This window comes from Henckelia pumila, chromosome 4, assembly GCF_033568475.1.
Source record: "Henckelia pumila isolate YLH828 chromosome 4, ASM3356847v2, whole genome shotgun sequence".
NCBI classification, from domain to species: domain Eukaryota; kingdom Viridiplantae; phylum Streptophyta; class Magnoliopsida; order Lamiales; family Gesneriaceae; genus Henckelia; species Henckelia pumila.
Window position 1 is genome coordinate 155,975,568 of NC_133123.1, and position 16,543 is coordinate 155,992,110.

Here is a 16,543-nt window from a genome sequence, read left to right on the forward strand (position 1 = left end):
TTAAGAAATACAATCGAAAAACGGTGAATGAACTACAAGATAAATAGTAGATTTTCTTTCTAAGTTAGTCGGATGGAATTCTATGCGAAAAAATCGATGTTAGCATGGGTAATATATACATCATGTTTCGCCACATAAGGCAGATCAATATATGATCATAACCATGTGGCAACAGACGAGCCTCCAAGTACACTAGAGTTGACACGAAATTTACCATTCTGTACCAGAGCTTTACACGCTAACTTTGGATACACTAGTTTTGCGACAACATGGATGAAAAAAATATTGTCAGAGACAAAACATTTTAAAATTTTTCATAACAGGGTTTTTGGTAAATAATAGAAAATGATATTAGAGATTTATTTTTTTCCCATAAATTATTCATGATCAAATAATTTTGGACATAGAATTGTTTAATATAATATAATTTTAAAATTTTAAAATATATGAAAGAAATGAGAAACAAAAATAAGTCGAATAATAAATTAAATTATCACTAAATAAAAAGAGAAAAAAAACTAACTTGTGTACACGAACAAAAGTACAAAATAATTTTTTTTTTAATAAAAAACATCGCGGGTAATGGGGGTTAGGCAGACCTCTATCTGTATATAAACAAAAGTAAAGAACAAACACCAAAGGGGGATGAGGACTAGACCAAGACCTCCCCAAAAACAAAAAATATATACATCAAAACATCAAAGCAACAAAAACATAAACGACAAACAGAGGTCCAAAATAAAACATCATCAACATTGGGCAAGGAAGTGCCTACAGTAAACGTCCACCAAACATAACCTACATCAAACATCAACTCAAAGAGGACGTCCAAAAGAAGCACGTTGTCTGCGCTGCTGAATCAAAGAAGTATAGCGCTTATGAGAGCGCGTGCGAACATATAAGTAAGGAGGATGACTCGCAGAGGTATAGGAAGCCGACAAAATTTTCACCTTCTTTCCCTTATCAGTAGCAACATCCATCACTGGTAATCAAACAGGGGCTGGAGGAACAAAGTCCTGACTGTGAACTATCTATAAACTATATAATTCGATAGATAAGCTACGATGACATATAAATTCACACAAAAACTTTTGCACAAATGTTTTTGCGAGACGGTTTTGTGGTCAATTTTATGAGACATATTTATATTTGATGATAAATAAAAGTGTTATTTTTTGCTAAAAGTATTACTTTATTGACGGGCATAGTTGATCAATCTCAATGATAAAGATTTGTAAGATCGTCTCACAAAAAACTCACCCGTTAGTCGTTCCATTGTAAAATCATCTTACAAAAAAATTATGTGATACAAATCTCTCACTCTACACATAAAAATTATAGACAAAAACTCCTACGAATCTCTTATATGAGTTATCCATTAAAAATATTACATTTTATACTAAAAGTATTACTTATTATTATAAATATGGGTAGGTTTGACCCGTCTCACATATGAAATCGTTTCGCAGGAGTGTTACTCAAAATTAAATTTTCAAAGAATTTTTTTTACTTTTTACAATAACAAAATTACTTTTATTATAAATTATTGTGGCAAAAAATTTCGATGTACAGGTTTATTGCACAATTTTTAAACTTTTTTATCTGGCACCTAGAAAAATGTATTTGGTATTTCGGCATTTCGTTTCAATTTTAATTATAATTTTACTTTAACAAAAGAAATTAATTTTTTTACTTTTTATATTAACAAAATTAATTTTATTATAAATTATTGTGACGAAAAATTTCGATGTATAGGCTTATTGCACAATTTTTAAACTTTTTTTATATGACACGTAGAAAAATGTATCTGGTATTTCGTTTCAATTTTAATTATAATTTTACTTTTAACAAAAGAAATTAAATAGTATTTATGCATGCCTTTAAATTTAACTAATTATTATTATTATTATTATTATTATTATTATTATTATTATTATTTATATTTAACAAATAATAATAAAAATATCAATTTTGCGAAAAAAAATAAATAAATCATCTTTTCAATAAAGGGTGGATTCGTGGAAGAAATCCAAAAGCTTCTAGAGCAACCTCCGATATTCCAGACGCCTCCACTCTGCTCGATAAAACTACCGCTCCGTTCTTCCCATTTGTCGCAACAAATTCGTGATTTGAACGCTCGATTTCGCACTCATTCTGCAGATATCGAAATTCAGCACATAAATTTCAAAGGTATGTTTCGCTCTTGTTTTTTTGTATCATTGTTTTAGTGGGATTTGTGCATTGTGCATTTTGCGGTCTGTTATTTGAGCTTATTATTGTGGGAGAATCTTTGGTTTCTTGCAGGCTCCGTATTTAGGATTCTAATAATATTGGTGTGTGGAGTTTGTCTATATCATTCAATTGTGAGTGTGAATTTGATTGTTCTTTTGGTTTAATTTCGTTTCACAGACCATAAAAGATGAATCCTGAGAAGTTTACACACAAGACTAATGAAGCCCTTGCTGCGGCTCATGGGTTGGCTCTGAATTCTGGCCATGCTCAGTTTACTCCTCTTCACTTTGCTGCCGCGTTGATTTCTGATTCGAATGGTATTTTCCGGCAAGCCATTGTCAATGTCGGTGGTAGTGATGAGGCGGCGAGATCGGTGGAGAGGGTCATCAACCAAGCTTTGAAAAAGCTTCCGACTCAGTCACCTCCCCCGGATGAAATACCGGCTAGTACGTCGCTGATCAAGGTCATTCGTAGAGCACAATCTTTGCAAAAGTCCCGTGGTGACACTCATTTGGCTGTTGACCAGTTCATTCTGGGTCTTATAGAGGATTCTCAGATTCAACAACTGTTGAAGGAGGCTGGGGTTGCACCAGCTACAATGAAAGCAGAAGTCGATAAATTGCGGGGAAAGGAAGGAAGGAAGGTGGAGAGTGCCTCTGGGGATACCACATTTCAGGCATTGAAAACTTATGGCCGTGACCTTGTCGAGCAAGCTGGTAAGCTCGACCCTGTGATTGGTAGAGACGAAGAAATCCGGCGAGTTGTGAGAATTCTTTCGAGGAGGACTAAAAATAACCCCGTTCTCATTGGCGAGCCTGGTGTTGGTAAAACAGCCGTTGTCGAGGGATTAGCTCAAAGAATTGTTAGCGGGGACATTCCTAGTAATCTTGCTGATGTGAGGCTTATTGCATTGGACATGGGAGCATTGATTGCGGGTGCAAAATATCGAGGTGAATTTGAGGAGAGGTTAAAATCTGTTCTGAAGGAAGTTGAAGAGGCCGAGGGGAAAGTGATCTTGTTTATCGATGAAATTCACCTAGTTCTAGGTGCTGGACGAACAGAGGGATCAATGGATGCTGCCAATCTATTCAAGCCAATGCTTGCTAGAGGTCAGTTGCGGTGCATTGGTGCCACGACATTGGAGGAATACAGGAAATATGTGGAAAAGGATGCTGCATTCGAGAGACGGTTTCAGCAGGTTTATGTAGCTGAGCCGAGTGTCATCGATACAATCAGTATACTGAGGGGTTTGAAAGAAAAGTACGAAGGACATCACGGTGTTAAAATTCAAGATCGAGCCCTTGTCAATGCAGCTCAACTGTCAGCACGATATATTACAGGTATGCTTTATATCAAAATCCTAATGTTGTATTTGCATGTATGTTACTCAGTTGTCACATGCCCAAAGTGAGCAGTGTATGGTTTGGGTTACTGATCTTCTTTGATTTTTTTTTACGTAGGGAGACATTTGCCTGATAAGGCGATCGACCTTGTCGATGAGGCCTGTGCGAATGTAAGGGTTCAGCTCGACAGTCAGCCTGAAGAAATAGATAATTTGGAAAGAAAGAGAATTCAGTTGGAGGTCGAATTACATGCTCTTGAGAAGGAGAAGGATAAAGCTAGCAAAGCACGTCTAGTTGAAGTGAGTATGAATTTACTGTTGTAATTGTATGGTTGTGGTTGTACTTTGTGGTTCTTTTTGTAACATTTTTACTGGAATTTTTTAACAATTTTTTAGGTGAGGAAGGAGCTTGATGACCTGAGGGATAAGCTTCAACCATTGAAAATGAGGTACAACAAAGAGAAAGAAAGAATCGATGAGCTTCGAAGGCTCAAACAGAGGAGAGACGAACTTCAATATGCCTTGCTAGAAGCTGAAAGGAGGTACGATCTTGCTAGAGCTGCTGACTTGAGATATGGAGCTATCCAAGAGGTTGAATCTGCCATTGCAACATTAGAATCCAGTTCGAATGAGAATGGGATGCTTACAGAGACAGTCGGCCCTGACCAAATTGCCGAAGTCGTGGCACGTTGGACAGGTATACCTGTCACGCGACTCGGACAGAATGATAAAGAGAGATTGATTGGTCTCTCTGAGAGGTTGCACCAACGAGTTGTGGGACAAGATCAAGCTGTTACTGCTGTTTCAGAGGCTGTTTTGAGATCAAGAGCTGGTTTTGGCAGACCCCAACAACCAACGGGCTCTTTCCTTTTCTTGGGTCCAACGGGCGTTGGCAAGACGGAGCTCGCCAAAGCTCTGGCAGAACAACTCTTCGACGATGATAATTTGATGGTAAGAATTGACATGTCTGAGTATATGGAGCAACACTCTGTTGCACGGCTTATTGGAGCTCCTCCAGGGTAAGTGAAAATCCTTCAATGCATTTTGTGCTTACCACTAGGGAATTTTTCTTATCATTCTCGTTTGTGTCATTTGATAGCTATGTCGGGCATGAAGAAGGTGGGCAACTAACAGAAGCTGTGAGGAGACGGCCATATTGTGTCATTCTTTTCGATGAAGTAGAGAAAGCACATCCAACTGTATTTAACACGTTACTTCAAGTTCTAGATGATGGGAGATTAACTGATGGCCAAGGCCGAACTGTTGATTTCACGAACACAGTCATTATTATGACCTCTAATATTGGAGCAGAGTATCTTTTGAAAGGATTATTGGGAAAGTGTACGATGGAGAGGGCTCGTGACATGGTGATGCAAGAGGTAATGAACATTCTTGCATTTCATGGTTCTTGAGGAAAAAATTTATACACTTAATTGCCAGATAGCTAACCAGTTAAATTTTATTCCATATTATAGGTGAGAAAACACTTCAAACCCGAGTTACTCAACCGACTGGACGAAATTGTGGTATTCGATCCTCTTTCTCATGAACAACTGAGGAAAGTGTGCCGTCTACAATTGAAAGATGTTGCAAGTCGCCTAGCTGAGAGAGGCATTGCGATGGGCGTGACTGAATCAGCATTAGATGTCATATTAGCTGAAAGCTATGATCCCGTAAGTACAACTTTCACTTCCAGTCTTCCACATTCAGATCCGCCATCATAAGTCATGAAGTATTAGACCGATTCTGATCGTACTTATTTCTTGCTTTCAGGTTTATGGTGCAAGACCTATAAGAAGGTGGCTGGAGAAAAAGGTAGTAACTCAGTTGTCGAAAATGCTTCTACGTGAGGAGATCGATGAAAATTCGACTGTGTATATTGATGCATCTGTTGATGGGAAAGAATTGGTGTACACTGTTGAGATGAATGGGGGGCTCGTGAACGCTGACACCGGGGAGAAATCTGATATATTGATTCATCTATCGAACGGTACACAGTCGGATACTCTTCAAGCAGTAAAGAGAATCAAGATCGAAGAAATACTTGATGACGATGAAATGGATGAGTGAATAATAGGAAGTCTGAGATGTTCTTGTGAAGTTTTGAGTATATTTTTGGGTGTCGGCAAAGGAGTTTTTGCCTCAAAAGTGTAGTTTCTCTGAATGCTTTTGTATGTTTCTCAACAAATGTGACGTGAAATAAAGCAAAAGTTATTGTCTGCATACCTTCGCCATTTCTCGTAATGTTTTATAGCTAATTGTTGTATAAACAACAAACCGAATAATTAAAAAAATGCAAAAAATGTAATGCTCGACTTATGTATATTCGAACTCAAGATTGATTTGAATAATTAAAATTTTTTACTTTGAATTTGTTTTGAATTAGAACTTTGGTTCAACTTTGGTTTAAATAATGAGTTCGACTTAGAGAGTGTTCCCGAAAGATTAAAATTAATTTATTAAAGTTTTATGCAGATTATCGAACAACATTTAACTTTGATGTGCGATATTGTTTGACAACAATTTTGGTAATTTACCGTTTACTTTTATTTCATATGATATATTCTTGTTATTTTTATCATTACTATTAGGTTTTTTTTAAACAAAATTTAAATAATAAAAACCCATTACATTTTATCATAATGTACAAGCATAAAATAAAATTGTATAATAACTTTGATTGGTTTAGATCGAAACATTAACTCCTTGAAAACTAAACTGTTAGATTTATATTATTTTTGACAGTAATAATATTAGATTTATTATACTAAAATTGAGCTGTAGCATAATCATGAAAATTTACTGTTTTAGAAAGCTCTTCTGTAACTCTGTTATATTAAGGCCCCATTTAAATTTGGTAGACATTTAAAAAAAAAACACTTATTAATATTGGTAGGGGTTTTGGTCTGGCTTTTGAAACCAAACGGGGTCTAAGTGTGAGGTCACATCAAATTGGTATATTGGTGTGACCTCTTTGTTTTTAATTTTTTTTTACAATGATTTAATATTTTTATCTACAATTCTAATAAAAAAACGAATTGTTTATGAACGCAAATGTGTATGTAAAATGTACTGTTTAAACACACAACGCGTGCAATTCGATACTAATTGTTGATTATAAATTAACCCTATTGTATCTCTCACAATGTGATTTAAGCAGTTACGATCTTTAAAAAAAAGAAGAAAAAAAGGGGGTAATATCAAATATATACTAGCAAAAGATGCACACGCTATGCGTGTTTGGTCAATATGACATAAACCAAATTGATTGTAGTTTCCTTCGATATAGAAAAAATGGGTGCAATTATTAATAATATGATAGAATGTTGTTTTCAAAATGCAAGTCATTTTTTTTTCCTTTTTATTTTTCACCTATTTTTATTTTTTTTAATATAAATATATAAAATTTTAAATAACTACCAAAGTTAAATGATAAATATATACTTTAGTCACTGTCGTCAAAACTTACCAAAATGGCTTTGAAAGGGGCTCAAGTCTCTGATTTTTTTTTTTATAAAAAAAAGTTTCTGATATTTTTTGTAATGAGTTACAACAAGATTTGCTTGATTAATAGAATTTTTTTATGTTTCAAAAAAAATAATAATAAAAATAAAATTTTATTTTTGAAAAAAATAAAAAATAATAAAAAAGGGGTTTCTAAGATAATAAAATGAAATATAACATTATTTTATATATATATATATATATATATATAATGAAAAATAATAAAAGAACCCCGACAATATTAAGATCAAGAGAAGCGAAGTTTATCAGGTTTTAATTATAAAGCCTTGACCAGAAGTTCGATCAAAGCTGCCATTTTTAACCTAATTCTCCTATAAAGAAATTCAGATTATAATTGGATGAGTTGAATGTCGAACCCTAATTCCACTTTATCCTCGCAAAATGCCACCGATCCTCCATTTGCAATCCAAATTGCGGCGGATTCCAGATTCTACAGCTCCGGTTGCGGCGGCTTCTGGCGCCATGCATCTCTGGTCGTACCGTCCGCTTTGTTGGTGCTGTACCTTGGGTTTCAGGCGAATCGCAGTGTGAAGAAGCTCAGGCACCGGAAGTCTTATGTTATGATTGCGTTCTACGCGCTCCTTTGGTTCGCAGCTGTTCTCAATTTGGCGTGGTCTATTCTTCAGGTAGATTTTCGATTTTTTAATTTTGCTTCTTTTACTTGGTATAAATCAATATTTCTGGTTTGTATACGGTGGAAAAAACAGCTGTCACTTAAATGTTTCCCTACTTTTGAGGCAGTGCTTGTGTGATTATTTTCGTGTATCTAGTTTGCGTAATCTAATTTGCATATTTTGACAATCCTTCCTGTAGCTTCATTTCTCGCGACATTGAATTCCACCGGTACAAAGTTTGTCATTTTACTACGTATCCTATTCTCCTAGTTTTTGGAGTGAATGGTAGTTGTCGTTCATGAATACTCTACAGTTATGGCTGGAAGTGATTTTAGAATAATGGTTTATGTCTGTGCTTGGCAATTTGGCATGGCGGACGAAATAGCTTTGGCGTGTGGGACAACACTCTTGTGAAATATGTACCAAAAGGTGGTGCCATTTTTATGTGATTTTAATAGCATTAGATATTAATAATATTTGTCTTTACGCTGATAAAGCGCTCAGGCTCTAGGGCACTCTCATGCTTTAGCTGCTTTATGCTTGGCTCGGGCACTTAGTTCTGTATTTCGGTGGATTTAGTTTAAGCCATTAATTACTGCACAAAGCTTTACTTTTGAAGTTACGTTCCTGGCCAAGTTTCAGTTTTTTGATAGAAAATAACTTCATTCCTATATATATATAAAACAAAACTTGCCTTTGATGAAATTATACTTATTCCCAAGGAAAGATTGTTTGTACAACTGCTAAATGAAGTTTTTGATGGATTATAGACTCCAACTCTCTAGTTTTTATGGTATTGACTTATGTGATGAAACAGGCATGGCAGTGTGCCCCTGGGAAGACAGTTGCTTGGAACCTGTTATCCTTGTTCACAGAATGTGGAATGCTATCTTTAGAAATTAGCCTACTCCCTTTTCTTCTACAGGAAAATTATTCTAGTGGATTGGAGGCACTAGCACACACTTTCATGGTTTCAGGTTCAATTGTTGCAGTTGATATACTTATTCAGGTAACATCTGTCTTATTGATATGCCAACTAACTTGTTAAATAGATATATACGTTCTCCAGTTTCCTAGCTCACTGCTTGTTAACATAGTTTTTTCCCTTATTATCCTTGATTCAAGCTTTTGGAATGAGTTCAATTCATGCACATTTCTGCAATGTATTTATACTAGCTTACCTGTCTTGGCTCAATTTATTTTTGTTCCTTTTTATATTGTAATTCAAAATTTTGAAAATTCTGTTAGATGTCTTTTGGATTGAGGCATTTTTGAGTGATAAATTTAGAATCATGGATTTCAGTTTTCATGTGTCTCCAATAACCAAATTCATTGTTTTGATTGAAAAAAGCTTGATCTAGAAGTTAAGGAAATCTATTGATTGGTACATGACTCAGACAATTTTAAAGGATTTATTGCCACAAAATACTTCTAGCCAAAACGACCTTCTGGTAGTGACCATGATTTCTTATGGATTTGATTGCATTAAGGCGCTTAATATAGTTCTCTTGTTAGAAATTCCATTTTTTGTACATATACGTATATAGATAAAGTGAGAGTAGAAGAAAAAATTCTTTATTACACCATAAAACCCTGTGGAAATTGTATTTTTTACTTCTGCCAGTTAGGTTCTGAAAATTGTATTATTTTTCTAATGGAGGAGCAATATTGAAACTAAAATTCCTGTTTTTGAGCTCGTGTGTAATGACCTTTCACATTCCACTATATTATTGCTAGCGTTGGACCCATGATTAAGATTTGAAACCCATCCTAACAAAATCATATTCCAAGTTTATCAAAGGATCCTCTAGTTTTACTTTGGCTGTGAGCGTTCTTCCTGGAAGTTAAAAGCTTAAAGTTCAAATCTCATTTCATTGCCACCTTCCATCTCAGCTCATTAATTTTTCCCAGAATGTTAATTTTGTCAACGTTATTAATCTGTCAGAACCATTCTATTCTGGATCATTGTTGTCACATTTGCATATGCACCATCTACTCTTCTTTTGCATTTCTTTTTTCTTTTTTTTTTTAGACACCAGACTCGTTAAATTTACAACTATAATTATTTAGATTTTGGTTATAAATAACCCTACAGTATATGACATGTGACGAATTTCCAAATATATTGGAATTTATTGCTTTCATGAAACTGAAGCAACTCCTGCAACTAGCGGATCAACCTTTTAATTTTGAATAATATCTCCTTTTTTTCCTTACCAATGAATTATCGAGCTAATGTTTGGCTTCTAGTTGCCTCTAATTGAAACCCATTCAGAAGGGATCATATGTGTGGTGACAAGAAATCCGTGGAACTATTAGAATACTTGCAAAAATTTTGCAATACGAATTTCCCTTGAAAAATCAACACATCTGATAACATACCTTAAAAATGATCACATAAAATTCCTCATCAAAGGAAATTCAACAAATTCCTGATGTTGACATCTTGTAGGCAATATACTGAATAGCACTGAAAATGTCGTCAGATTCATGCCTAGGAAAGTTATATCTATCCATTTGTGAAATGAAATGCCAGAAACATCAAACATCCACATGTCTATCATGTTGGAGACATCAGATATCGGTTTTCTCTGCTCTTTGATGTCTTAAGCTTTCACCTGAACCTAAAGTTTGCAGGTTTCATTTTTATCCTGAGGAGAAAATATGAAAAGAATGCAGAATGTTTGGAAAACTTGAACTGGCGTTGAGCAGAAATATGGAAATAACATTTTCCTGATAGATTATTGAGTCTGCTTCAGCAAAAAATCATTCCACATTTTATCTTGTTATGTTGTGAACTTGAAATATTTATTTTGAATTGCTTTCTGCTCATTACTTCCCCAACGATTTGTGATCATTTGTCAATGGGCAGGCAATAGTTGTCTTTGGATTTGAGGTTCCACTTTTCATTAGTGCTGATGCTTCACATTGGGGGAAATGGAGTGTTCTGTTTGTTCACACTTTGATGCTTACAGCAGTATATACCTACATACTCTTTGTGCACTATTCCAAGTGGAAAGATAGATTGCCACGTGAGTCGAAACAACTTCTTCAAGATCGAGTTATTTCCCATAATTTTGTATCTTTCCTCGGACTAACCTTTTAGCCTATTCCGTTTAAAAAATAATGGGGACAAAACACAGCAAGGCCATCATTCTACAACTACGTGGTTGTCATGTTCATAACAAATGTTGTAGGATTGTTTGCAAATGGACTCAGTGGAATTGGTTTTGGCTTTGGACTTTGGTACGTATCGTGCTCAAAACCATTACTCCTTGACAGATAGACGTCTGTCTTCACATCCTTTTATCCGTCTCTCCGTTCTGTTTATGAAATCACATCTCTTCTTTCAGGTTGTACAATATAATAGTAATCTGTCGCCATTCCCTCTATCTTCCTTTTCTTTACGCCACTTTTCTTGCAGACTTCTTCCAGGTAACTTGTACTCTGTCTGATCAATAGGGTAGCATGGTTCGATATATGCAAATTATATTAAAAACAAACTAACTTATTTCCAGGAGGAAGATTGGCTTTTGGATAGCGCATACTACTCGGAGATGAAAGATGCGGGTTTTTTCGATACCGATTGGGACTAGATCATGTGTTTATAGTATGCTATGCCGAGCATCTTTCGGATACCTTTGAATCATAAAAATCACGTGGATATTTTGTGTAACTTCATTCGAGTCTTGTGTATATTTCATGATTCTAACAATGTTTTAAGAACCCATGTGGTTAATTCAACAGTGTATAGCAATTAGTGTAGTGTCACTCAACCAATGTATATATATCATTTGATGAGATTTTAAAAGAGTTTTAGCTCATTTTATTTGAATAAAATTAAGGATCTCCCTAATGTTGTATCTGTAAATTTCTATTAAAGGAAATTGAACACGAAGTTTATGTTCAAAAAAATGTGAAAAAGTGGATTAAACATGAAGTGTGAAGAAAAGGTTTTTTTTCGGGCAAAATGGGAAAAATAAACCGTCAACTTTAGGATGATAACATTTGTAGTGCGAAAAAGTACGACGACTCGGAAGTTTTTTGCTTGAAATTTTAAGGTTACTTTATTATTTATTTTCAATTTTAAGTCAATTGTTTTTTAGTTTTAAATATTAAATATTCGATAATATAATTTTTTAAACAAAAAAACCTTGAAGACAAGGGGATTTTTTTTTTTAATAATAGTTGCTCTCGAGTCACGATGATTAAAAAAATTATAAATTTATACATTTATTTATTTTTTTTGCTCATTTATAGGATTAAAATTATAATAATTTTTTATGTTTAATCTCGTACTAAACTCGCATTTATGGACACTTTGATTATGACGCTGTCACACTTCGAGCATCTTACAACATAGATATAGAAGCAACCAGATTCATGACAGTAACTAGTTTGTGCATAAACTGAAAAATCTCCATCAGTTTTTGTATTAGCATCTTTTCATGTTATAATATCTTAAGAATGAATGGAAAACTAAATCACGAGGAATTTTATGACGAAACTTGGAACAAATACAAATAATAACAACAATGACAATAATAGTCTGTCTTAACCTCCTAATCATTTGTGAACTATATATATATAAGACTTCAATGGATCGTACATATTTGTTTCGTCCACTATTCGACTTTAACTTCAACAAAAGATTAGATTTATAAATATTAAATCATTATGTTATCTAAATATATAGATTAATTTATCATCTTTATATCATAGATGTTTCATCGTCTCGTCCCATAATTCCAAGGTTAATTGACAAATATTTTCATTTCATGTTTCCAAAAAGAAACAAACTTCAAAGAATCTGACAAAAATTGTCTACCATCAAACATGGTTCATTAAACAACAACAAATTTCATATATACAAAGCTGCTCATGCCTCTAAGGCCAATAGTTTAATCAGTAACATAAATGATGTTTATCATATCACCTATAAAGAAACAAAACTACACTTCATACCTCTAGGACCAACTCAGCTGATGGTAATAAACTTACTAGCGCGACGTCTAGGACCACCTTGCCGTTTCTTCATCTTTCCCCAACTCTGCAGAAATCCCACTTTACTGCGAGTCGCCGGTTCTTTCATAATGGAGGCCATTGGTTTCTTGGCATTTGAAGGACATGATCTGGAGTGGGTTTTGGATCTTTCGCTCGAGTTCTTTACTAAGTTTCTCGTCGATGAACATGTTCTCTGGAATGGTTTAACCGTGTTATGGTCTTTAGTTGCACGGCCCCTCACAGGTCTACATGACAAAGTAACTCTTTCTTTCTCTTCATTAACATCGCGAGAGAGATTTTGGACCTTCTTCTGAGATGGCCAAAGTGTAGTATCCTTAAACTCACCAATCCCATCTGACAAATGCTTGAATCCATCCTTGTTGGTTGAGCCATTTTGCAGTTCCATAACCTTGTTTTCTTGGTCCTCGGCATTACCAGTCGCAGTAGCTATTTCAGCAAGCCAATACAGAGAGTTACTCAAGTTAAAGTCCTGCATCATAGCTGAGGATAGTAAGAGTAAAGTCTCTGCAGCAATCCCATCAGGGTCTGATTCTCCTCGTTCAGATAAACGACTAGGAGTACTGAGTGGCATATCCTTGGATTTTCCTCTCGGCGGAAAACCCTCCTTGTTCTCTGGACTCACAGGAGCCTCCAAGTCTGCCTCTGCAGCAGATTTAGTCCCAACATTGTTACTTGACAGAGATGGAAATGTCTCATTGGAGATTACACAAACATTTAAGTCTATATGAGTTTCAAATTCCATTGGCTTTTCACCGATCCTTGTTTCAAGGTCGATTTTGACACGCTTTTGTTCACACACTTCATGATGATGAATAGAGCTACTAGTACTCAAAATTACTGCTTTGTCGACACTAGAAGCTTGTGATGTTTTGCTTTTGAAAGAGCAAGGAACCCCACTATTATAATCTGGTTTTTCTACGAAGGAAAGCAAATGTTCTTTCGGATCTTCAATTTTGTATTCCTGATTCGAATTCAGAAGGTCTACTTGAGTAATTACAGTCTCTGATGAACAACTGAGTGGCATAGAGTTCAAATCGATACCGACAGATGTATTTCTATCAACAGAGTCCCTACCATAGCTATCATGTCCGCAGTGTTTAGGAACAACAGATCCTGTTTCTACCTCTCCAGAAGCACGAGGATCATGGTGTGAAAACTCGAAGTAGCACGGAAAAGGTTCCAAAGGACTTGTGGAACTTGAAGCCACGGATTCAAGTTGTATGGGTTCATTTAAGTCGATCAAAAAAATTTTATTCTGGCATCTTGCATCAAAAGAAGTAGAATCTCCAGTCTTAAAACGAGCAAATTCTGAATCCCTTTTAGGATCTTTAGAAGCATTTACCTCGTCAAACCGCTCCCTCTCTTCTGCATCATGGTACACAGAATCTGGAAATCGAAGATTCAGAATTCTCATTTCATGTCCTTTACTTGTGAATGGAGGAGCTTGGACTCTATTATAACAGTTTCTTGTCAGCAGTAAACCAGGATGTGCAGTTGTTGGTTCTTGAAAATTCTCCGCAACAAAATCTGAAGGACCTCGAAGATTATCTGTGCTCAGTACAGACAGCTTATTATCTAATCGATCTCCAAGGATCCAGCTAGTTGTACGCGATGTTTGAGAAACCTCAGACCGGGTTTGAGACAAACAGTTATTTGATTGTGATGTGGGGAATTGTATATGTTGAGAAAACATTTCTCTCAACTTGATTTCATCCATTAACTCCCTTTGTCTTCTGTACAATCTGTGCAGTTCCTGGAGCTGTAAGAACAAGAAAAAAGATAAACTAAAAAAAGCTATTCTATAGAGATGACATTCAGGCCATGTATCGAGCCTGTCAAAAAGATGCGTGGAATGAAAAAAAGTCAAATAAAAATACAGGTTAAATGAACAAAATGAAGGCCATTAATGATTTCAATAGATAGCACAGTCACCAGTTCAAAAAAGATGAGGATTAAATCCTGACGGTATGCATACCTGATATCTAAATGTAGCTTCATGCTTCTGCATTATCTGGCTCAATAAAACCTTGTCATGACCCGAATGCTGATTCATATTAAACGGCAGCAAAGAAATGCTGTCCCCTTGTTCTTCTCCATTCTTACCATCAAAGACGAATGGGTGCAACGAAAAACCACTTTCACACTTATTAAGATCCCTCGGTTGGTAACACGAAGGGACGTAGCTTGCACAATTCATAGTTCCTCCTGCTTGCCAAAAGAAAAGTTTAAGTCTTTACGTGCAACCAGGAACTCGACTTTCATTTTACTTACTATCATATAACCATGAACAAATAAGTGGGCATTCCTTGTAATTTTGGGGTGTAAGACAACATGTATGATACCGAAGAAGACAGGGATTTGAAATGGTGAACCGACTATTTGAGCAAAAATGAGTCAGCCAGTGGAATTCGACGTCAATGAATACAACAAGATAACATCAGAAATCAAAAGCACCAAAAGTTCAGAACAAAAGAAAAGGACATATAGATAAAAAGCAATCGATTAGGCAAATGCATAGAGGCCGAAAAGGCCATAAAGAATACAACTTTCCAATCAACCAACACTAAAGAAACATAATCTTTCAAATTTAAACAACACATCTGGAAAAACAGATCGGCATCCACAAATACAGGATCAGTATCTCGATTCCTGGTGTCTCTTGATGACCAAATCCGCATTTTCCAGCTACGACCAAGAAAGAAGTTTAAAGCAAGAAGCAACCAATATTTAGAAAAGAAAAGACTAAAAGAGAAGATAAACAACAGCAAGCTGAGAAAATTGGAATTATTACATGAAATGAGAAAAAAATGAAATAATACATTAGCATAATTTTATTTCCATCATGGAGAAATTATGTCACAATGGATGGATCCTATCATCAAAACGACAGCCGACCACCATCAAATTACAATGGAGAGGAAGAAAAGAATCAAAGTTCCCCACAAACACTCTGTCTACAAATCATGAAATCAAAACCATCCCGGATGAGAACAAACAAAACAGATCGAAACACAGGACTTATCAACTCCATAAATGAAGAGACTTTCTTGAATTACCACAAAGTCCAAGCACAAAAATCCCACTTGAATCCACCACCAGCAGCAGAAACAAGAGCTTCTTTTCACCGGGAACTCAACAGAAAACAAACCTCGAACATCAAAAGCATGAAAAACAAGAAAAGACAAAAAAGGTGGCTTTTTTTCAGAGGAAAACCAGAAATGAAGTGAAATGGTGAGAGCCCATTACAAAGAAAACCCGAGGAACTGAAGCTTTGAGAAAGCTGGCATACAATGAGAGAAAAAGAAACCGGGCTTTGGTTGGTGCAAGAAAAGGGGAAGAAGGCCAAGAAAAGAAGGCTTGAATTGGTGAACACGCAAAGGCCAATGGAAAAGGGAAGCTCTGTGATAAAAGAGAAAAAATTGGAGATTTTTGGATCTGATGGGGTCAGAGCAACACAGTTTACTAAGAAAGTGGGGGAGGAAGAGCATAAAACTTGAATGAGAAGAGACATGGGATTTGTCAATGTTGGGCCCCACAAGGGAGGGGGGTGTGGTGTTTGTGGTGTGGTGTGTGGGGATAACAGGGGAATCTTGCTTGCACTTTAATGAGTGTTGTTTCTAGGATTGGTCTTTGGATTATCTTTCTTCTTGCAATATCTTAATTTGTCAAGAAATTGGATTTTATCAAGGGATTTCATAAAAATAAATAAAAATATCTGTCGGAACACAGGTACACAAAAATTCCAGATGTAAAACGGGATCTTGAGCTCGAAATTTAATTAAACTAACAACATCTTATTATCTGA

At 35.5% G+C, this 16,543-nt stretch overlaps 3 protein-coding genes across 3 annotated transcripts; 2 read left to right on the forward strand and 1 right to left on the reverse strand.

Annotated features, from left to right (window-relative positions):
- Positions 1-2,050: 2,050 nt before the first annotated feature.
- Positions 2,051-5,797, forward strand: LOC140863974 (chaperone protein ClpB1). The gene is made up of 7 exons (XM_073267797.1): positions 2,051-2,190; positions 2,410-3,572; positions 3,693-3,874; positions 3,971-4,593; positions 4,674-4,953; positions 5,050-5,247; positions 5,348-5,797. Exons 2-7 carry the CDS (start codon positions 2,420-2,422, stop codon positions 5,642-5,644), a joined length of 2,733 nt encoding a protein of 910 aa, XP_073123898.1. The 5' UTR covers positions 2,051-2,190; positions 2,410-2,419; the 3' UTR covers positions 5,645-5,797.
- A 1,533-nt stretch (positions 5,798-7,330) lies between these two features.
- On the forward strand, positions 7,331-11,459 carry LOC140864003 (protein CANDIDATE G-PROTEIN COUPLED RECEPTOR 2-like). The gene is made up of 6 exons (XM_073267860.1): positions 7,331-7,725; positions 8,531-8,722; positions 10,586-10,745; positions 10,857-10,959; positions 11,067-11,148; positions 11,232-11,459. The coding sequence occupies exons 1-6, from the start codon at positions 7,447-7,449 to the stop codon at positions 11,307-11,309; spliced, it is 894 nt and encodes a 297-aa protein (XP_073123961.1). The 5' UTR covers positions 7,331-7,446; the 3' UTR covers positions 11,310-11,459.
- A 1,084-nt stretch (positions 11,460-12,543) lies between these two features.
- LOC140865004 (uncharacterized) lies at positions 12,544-16,207 on the reverse strand. The gene is made up of 3 exons (XM_073269478.1): positions 15,795-16,207; positions 14,714-14,943; positions 12,544-14,497 (listed from the first exon to the last, which is right to left on the reverse strand). Exons 2-3 carry the CDS (start codon positions 14,933-14,935, stop codon positions 12,692-12,694), a joined length of 2,028 nt encoding a protein of 675 aa, XP_073125579.1. The 5' UTR covers positions 14,936-14,943; positions 15,795-16,207; the 3' UTR covers positions 12,544-12,691.
- Between the last annotated feature and the right edge of the window lie 336 nt (positions 16,208-16,543).

Bases quoted from the DNA above. Each gene is read 5' to 3' on its own strand.
- LOC140863974 (XM_073267797.1), top strand. From the start codon at position 2,420: ATGAATCCTGAGAAGTTTACACACAAGACTAATGAAGCCCTTGCTGCG. The intron at 4,954-5,049 runs GTAATGAACATT...TCCATATTATAG, and splicing joins GTGACATGGTGATGCAAGAG to GTGAGAAAACACTTCAAACC. The intron at 5,248-5,347 runs GTAAGTACAACT...TCTTGCTTTCAG, and splicing joins TAGCTGAAAGCTATGATCCC to GTTTATGGTGCAAGACCTAT.
- LOC140864003 (XM_073267860.1), top strand. From the start codon at position 7,447: ATGTCGAACCCTAATTCCACTTTATCCTCGCAAAATGCCACCGATCCT. The intron at 10,960-11,066 runs GTACGTATCGTG...CTCTTCTTTCAG, and splicing joins GGTTTTGGCTTTGGACTTTG to GTTGTACAATATAATAGTAA. The intron at 11,149-11,231 runs GTAACTTGTACT...ACTTATTTCCAG, and splicing joins TTCTTGCAGACTTCTTCCAG to GAGGAAGATTGGCTTTTGGA.
- LOC140865004 (XM_073269478.1), bottom strand. From the start codon at position 14,935: ATGAATTGTGCAAGCTACGTCCCTTCGTGTTACCAACCGAGGGATCTT. The intron at 14,498-14,713 runs GTATGCATACCG...TTGTTCTTACAG, and splicing joins AAGCTACATTTAGATATCAG to CTCCAGGAACTGCACAGATT.